The sequence below is a fragment of the Coffea arabica genome, chromosome 2c, assembly GCF_036785885.1.
Source record: "Coffea arabica cultivar ET-39 chromosome 2c, Coffea Arabica ET-39 HiFi, whole genome shotgun sequence".
In the NCBI taxonomy this organism is placed as follows: domain Eukaryota; kingdom Viridiplantae; phylum Streptophyta; class Magnoliopsida; order Gentianales; family Rubiaceae; genus Coffea; species Coffea arabica.
In genome coordinates this window covers 5,095,516-5,102,377 of record NC_092312.1, presented here as the reverse complement: position 1 = coordinate 5,102,377, position 6,862 = coordinate 5,095,516, and the positions used below count along the sequence as shown (strand labels likewise).

Here is a 6,862-nt window from a genome sequence, read left to right as displayed (position 1 = left end):
ATGGTTTTGGCGCGTTGGACTGGGAGCTAACTTCAACCAGATTAATGAATAGATGCCACGTGGTTGCTGATGTAGCAGAACAAATGATGTCGTAGGGTGACACGTGCAATTACCGTCTGCTGGACACGTAATGACTGACCTTTTTCCCCACTCAATTCCAGGAATGATGAGGCATAAGTTCAAATTTAACGCCTCCAAACCCATTCGACAAACATTACGAGATGGCGTTTACTAATCAAACAACCTTACTTTGTCAGGTACCTGGGTGAATCAACGTCCTCAATGGTCAAAAATTATTTTTCAGATTAGAGAGCGATCAGTAATTTTCCTTTTTGGTAGGAGAGTAATGGGTGGTTTTGGTCAAATTTGACATATTTGAAGAGCTTAAAAAATGGAAGGCGGAGACCATTGATACCTACCCAAAGGATTAAATTGACAAAATACTCAATTGTCTAATTTGGGGATTCAAAATGGAATTGAGCCTAATAATTTTCTGCATTCAACGCTAGTAGTACATTATACATGTTGAATATTGATAATGTTATCACTCATCTTTGTAGTTTGTATATGCTGTATAAATGTAGCTGAGTTTTTATGATCATTAGACCACCAAGTCGATCTTTTGTCTTTTCCATGTTCCTCTTTTTTCATTTTCAGTGCATTTTTATCTTTATTAAATAAGCTTCGCGAAAAAAGCAGTCGTCGTTCTATTGGTATTGACGATCTACTCATAAGCAAAGATCTCATCCAACCAACAAAATGGTCATCAAAAGCGTGCCTTTGAGAAGAAGACCGGTACTACAACTTTTCACCTAATATTTTTCCCCTATACAATGACGCAGCCGATGAAGTTTTCGGAATAAGAAGGTGGGGCTTCATGCACCAGGAGTTATGAGGATGGTTGATCGTGCTGGTTAACTGAATGGTTGGGCGAGAGAAAAGTTTTGAACCTAATATTTTAGTATGTTCTTATCGACCTGCGATTTCCAAAACAGGATTCATTCTAGGTCGCATTTGAGGTCTGCATGCGGGTGTAAAAGTCTGGCCTCAGGGTCCCCGCACTTAATATAATTGGCATTTTTTGCAAGCTTACCATTTTTTTTTATTAATTTTTTATGCACCCACCGACAGTGTATAGATTTTAATCATTAGATGCATGACATATGCATTTTTACACATGTGTCTAAATCCAATCCAAATAGTATATGCACCGTCAGTGTATATAAGATTTACTTTCTTTTTTTTTGATGAAATGACTTAGAAGGCTAGCGGTTCTTGATAAATGCCGGTATACATGAGTTAATAATTATTCATCAAGAAAATATTTGATTAGTAAAATCAAATTGCTAAGGCGGGAATCAGCTAAATCCCAAGCAAACCAATCCATGAGGATACATGCTCACATAGTAGCCATCAGTAGAGATGTTTTGGCTTTTCATGAATTGCATGAGAAATGCCCTTCGAGATTTTAAAGTCATCTCCATATTTTTCTTCAAAGCTTAAATTAACGACGACTTAGTGAACATGATTCCATGTTAACATGAGATTTAAGTAATATACTGCAAGTTTAATACATTATTAAGTTCGCGCCAAAAATGTATCACAAAAATGTCTTTAACACAACAGAAGAGATTGGAGATGTGACGACGCATTGGTACAACGAGCTTAAACATTACTATGTTAAATAGTTGGTTATTATTCGTGACAATGCATATGAACATTTGAATCACAAACATAAATTGGTGTTGCATGCAAACTGCTGAAAATAATTGTAGCAAAATATAAACTCTGAATTTACCATACCAACAGACTAAAAACAAAGCCTACTTTTCTTTTCAAATCTTGAACTTTGCACTAAAATGTAGTCCTTCTAGATCGAGCAAATTTTCCAGAATCCGGAATGGAAGACCCGTGTTATGCCTCGTGGAATTTCCAATTAGGTGGCTTGAGGTGTACTTTAAAAAGAAAAACGAAGAAGCAGAAAAAAGAAACAAGCTTACTTGTAAAAGGCAAGTTTGCGCTGTATAAACAATTTTAAAAATTGCTCAGGAGAGATGCAAAAGAAAAGCGAAAGACACCAAACAAATCGAGTCAAAGCAGCCGAATATACCCTTGACTATGAAGTAAATGAAGAGAAAAATAATAATTTTTTCAGGATAAATTGTTAGTGTATACACTGTCAGTGTATATACTATTAAACTTAAATAAATAATATATGAGTAAATTTTAAAATTTTAAATTTAAATTTTACCCGTATATCATATATCTAATTATAATAATGTATACGCTGATAGTTTATATAAAATTAATCTATCTATATATTAAACTTGCTTTCTTTGCTGGTTAACACATTCGGCCGTTTGCCTCTTTTACATTTTACCCTGAAAACAAAATCGTTTAACGAATTCTTAACCGTAACTACAAAATTACGAGAAAATAGGGATGTGCCTCAGGAATTACGCAATTTCGACAGCTTCAGTCGACTTTAATGGAATGTTTAAGTGGACAGAGCGTACATGTGCAAATGCAAGGGGGATATTGTGACCAGGGAATTGCGGAATTGGACCTGTGTAAAATTTGCTGGGTTCTGACATGTTGTTGGCCCCAGAGAATAGTAAAAGGCAATGGGGCCAGCAACTTGCGGGAGACGGCGAGCAAATGCAATTACAAATATAGCTAATAAAAAAAATGAGAGCCAGCGGGCAAAAGACTGGGTAGTCGATAGGCAATCAAAAGAGACCCATTCCTACAAGCAAGCGCCAGGAGGACGGAGACTAGTGACTTATGTGAGAGAGTTTCCCTGGTTTTACTAAAGGAAGACTAGAGAGAAGAAAAGGCTAATTTAACGTGTTTGACCGTTGACACGGTTCAGTCAGTCATTGAACACCTCCCAACCCACCTCAATCGATTTCCATCACCATGTTGTGAAGAATGCTGTTCTCCACTCCCACCTGAGGGACGTGGCGTTGCGCCATCCTAAAAAATCATACATAGTACTCCCTCCGTCCCACTTTGATAGTTCTATTTCTTTTTTCACATAGTTTAAGAAAAAATAGTTAATTTTATTGAAAAAATAAATTTAGATTGCTATTTTTCTAAAATACCCTCACATTAAATAAAGTACAATTTTATAGAAACTTGAATTGATGGTAAAAAAAGAATCAATTCTCATTAAATGGGGTAGGTTTATAGTAACAACAACTTATATTAAATAAGGGTATTTTAGGAAAGTTAAAATACAACTACATTCTTCAATTGGAAAGTGGACTATAATTTGGAACAGACGAAAAAAGAAAACAGGACTATCAAAGTGGGACGGAGGGAATAGTATTTGATTCTTAATATTAATTAAATAATACTAGTAATTACTAGTCTGTAGTTGTATGTATACATTTTAACTAAAAATCATCTTGTGTTATAAAACTAGATAGTGATATTTATTTTTAGAACAAAACCCATCATTTTGACAAAATTTTGACACCTCATCGAGCAGTTAACTAATTAAAATCTACGAATTAATACAGATTAACAATATACAAAAGGGTGGAATGATTTAAATTATTCTCTATAATCTTAATTTATTTTAAAAACAAAATAATTTTCACTTTAATAACTCAATAAACAAAGTTTGCTAAAACATGAGTTAAGTAATCAATGATTGGACCCAAAAAAAAGCACAGAGATACTGTTCCCCGTTTTCTAACTCACAAGGGACTGTCTCTTAACTTGCTCATTGATGAGCCGAAGCATCAGCATGTGTATATTCTATAAGCAGTAACGGCACGATCCGGGTAAGAGCGTGAAGGATTTAAATAGCAAAACTCTTTGGAAATCTCGATTACGAAAAACCAAGTCACAGATATTAACAGCACTGCAGCTAGCTGGCAAGTGGCAATTGGCAATTGGCATCAAGGTACCCACTATATAAGGACAGAGCCCTCACCCTCACCCTCATCAATTCAATTACCGATACCGCTGGAGGCAAAATCGAATTTGCGCAAAAGAAGAGGAAGAAGAAAGCAAGTATAGAGCAAGAAGCCGAGAACAAAACATGCCTGGCGTTGTAGCGGTGGTAGCAAATTCACCGGTTTTCATGCCATCTCCCAGACCCAGACTCTCTCCTATCTTCTGCAAGGCCACCTCCTCTTCACCATCTCCCTCGCCGTCGTCTCCATCACCCTTGTCTCCCTTCACCCTCCGACTTCAGAAACAACCGACCAACCTGTTTAATTACAGTGGTACTAATAGATATGGAAATACAAATATCAGTAAGAGCGAGGCGGCAGTCTGTTCCACGTCATCGGCGTCGACGACGACTTTTTTGAAGAGGAAACGGCCTGGCAGGATTGATATTCCTAATGAACCATTGAGGTTTGATTCGACACCCGGGGATGGAGAGAGGATCGATGAGGTGGAGGCCGAAGGAGAAGGATACGCTGTTTATTGCAAAAGAGGGAAAAGGCGTGCCCCTATGGAGGATCGCCACTCTGCCGCTTCTGGAGTCCTAGGAGACCCTAAGCAGGTATTGTATATGCCTCAGAAAACTCTGTTACTGCATTGGGCAGTTTTTGTTCGGGGAATTTTGTTGTTAGTTGTATAGAATATAATCTTTTGCAATCTCCAGATATTAAGCCCGATTAATATCGAATTAGAATTCAATATTCAGGAACAGATCATTGGATTAGTCCAGCATCAGATGGACTTGGTAGATAGCGAGGGAAGAATTCGGTTGTTGTATACTCTAGAATTAGTATTCTTGTTGAATAAAGGAAAGCTTAGAACAATTTAGTGGCAGAAGATGAACTGGAGAATTTTACAAAAGTAGTCTTACGCGTTGTTTGCAAATGTGGCATTGGATTCTAATATGTGATGGAATGGATAGTTGTGAATGAATGCAGTTTTACTCAATTGGTCTTGGTAGGAATATTATGCCTTTCACCTTAGGATGTCTATGTACTAGGATGTATTTTACATTTCAAACTGGATTCTGAACGATGCTCAATGCTGTTTCAGGCTATCTTTGGAGTATTTGATGGGCATGGAGGAGCAAAAGCTGCAGAATTTGCAGCTAAGAATTTAAATAAGAATATCATGAATGAAGTGGCCAGGAGAAGTGGAGAATGCATTGAAGTGGCTATTAGTGAGGGATATCTCACTACAGATGCAGAGTGTTTGAAAGAAGATATCAGTGGGGGGACTTGCTGCGTGACAGCATTGATACAGCAAGGCAATCTTGTGGTATCAAACGCTGGAGACTGTCGTGCTGTTTTGAGCCGGGGCGGAGTTGCAGAGGCATTGACAGTTGATCACAGGCCTTCCAGGCAGGACGAAAGAGAGAGAATTGAGGGCCTGGTAAGTCAAACAATCATAATTCTTCAATAAAGAAAAACATAGAATCTTCCATGTGTTCGCTCATTTGATTTGTAATGTCCTCTTTGTAGGGTGGCTATGTGGATTGTTGCCATGGTGTTTGGAGAATACAGGGATCTCTTGCTGTATCGAGAGGACTCGGTGATCGCCATCTTAAACCGTGGGTGATACCAAGACCAGATACTAAGATCGTAGAGATCAGACCGGAATGCGAATTTCTAATCATGGCCTCTGATGGCCTTTGGGACAAGGTAAGTTGTCAAAATGGATTTCGTATGATGTTTTCTTGTACAGCATTTAAAAGCTGTAAACTGGTGATGTCAAAAAATTAGGATATTAATTCTGCTTTATGGATATACTTTCAGGTTAGCAACCAAGAGGCTGTAGATGTAGTTCGACCGCTATGTATGAATGTAGTTGACAATTCAGATCGACATGCTGCTTGCAGAAAGCTTGTCGATTTGTCAGTGGAGAGAGGCTCTACGGATGATATCAGTGTCATGTTGATTCAGTTAGGTCATTTTATTCCATCAGTTATGCAAGGGGCTGAAGTAATTTGGGTATAGAATACAAAGGCAACTGCAAGGTGATTAAGCACATGGGTGAGATCAAGCGGTGCGCCACCATGGGAACCATTGAGGTCTGGAATTAGTACATTGACAACAATGGTCATACCGTGTATATACTGCACATTTGGATTTCCACCATTGTTTTTATACTCCATTGCAAGTAAATGAAGCTATGCAATTGGACACAAATTCCAAATTTCATACTAGTACATACAGTCGGAGAAGAGAAATTTGCCTCTTCTTCAGTTGGTCATTTGGCTTTTTTGGTTTCTGTAGTTGTCCGCTAAGATAAATGTGCTATCAGTTGATTCTTTTTCCCCTTTGGTCGTTGTTTGGGGGTTTGCTCCAGACACAATAATGTGTCAGCTATTATCAGTGATAATTGCACGGTGCAAGTGCAATGTAAACGCTGATATAACCAAAGTAAACCTTAAAACAGTAACATAAAAAAAATTTTCACTTGTAAAAATTTGTGTTCCGAAATTTAATGCGCACCATCCAATTTTAAATTTGCCCATCTGCCACCTTTAACTGTTCTATGTAATTAAAATATTTGGTACAGCATGCCATTTTTTGGTTTCTGAAGGCTGGATAAGGTCCTAGCATGTATGTACCTGGGAATGATGTTTGACTTCTCGCTAGTTGCACTTTCACGTTTCAGAATGAAAAAAAAAAAAAAAGGAAAATGATCATGATTCCTTACTCCAGTCTCCAGGTTGACCTTAGCAATTTAGCAACCCATTAAGCACGTTTTCGCGTTTTCCATCTCATGGGAAAATCGTTTTCGTGGTTTTGTCTGACTCTGAAGTCTAGATATACAAATTGGTTCTGATGGGAGGAAAATTTCATTGGTCCACGGACGGTTGGGCCGCGTTGGTCAGCCTTGGCGGCTGGACGAATCCGTGCGTCTGAAGCACGAGCTT

General features: G+C 38.1%; 1 protein-coding gene across 1 annotated transcript; it reads left to right on the top strand.

The window, feature by feature from the left end:
• Window positions 1–3,949: 3,949 nt before the first annotated feature.
• LOC113730334 (putative protein phosphatase 2C 53) lies at window positions 3,950–6,257 on the top strand. Its single transcript, XM_027254965.2, has 4 exons — window positions 3,950–4,522; window positions 5,014–5,352; window positions 5,442–5,621; window positions 5,736–6,257. The coding sequence occupies exons 1-4, from the start codon at window positions 4,052–4,054 to the stop codon at window positions 5,934–5,936; spliced, it is 1,191 nt and encodes a 396-aa protein (XP_027110766.1). The 5' UTR covers window positions 3,950–4,051; the 3' UTR covers window positions 5,937–6,257.
• Window positions 6,258–6,862: the final 605 nt, after the last annotated feature.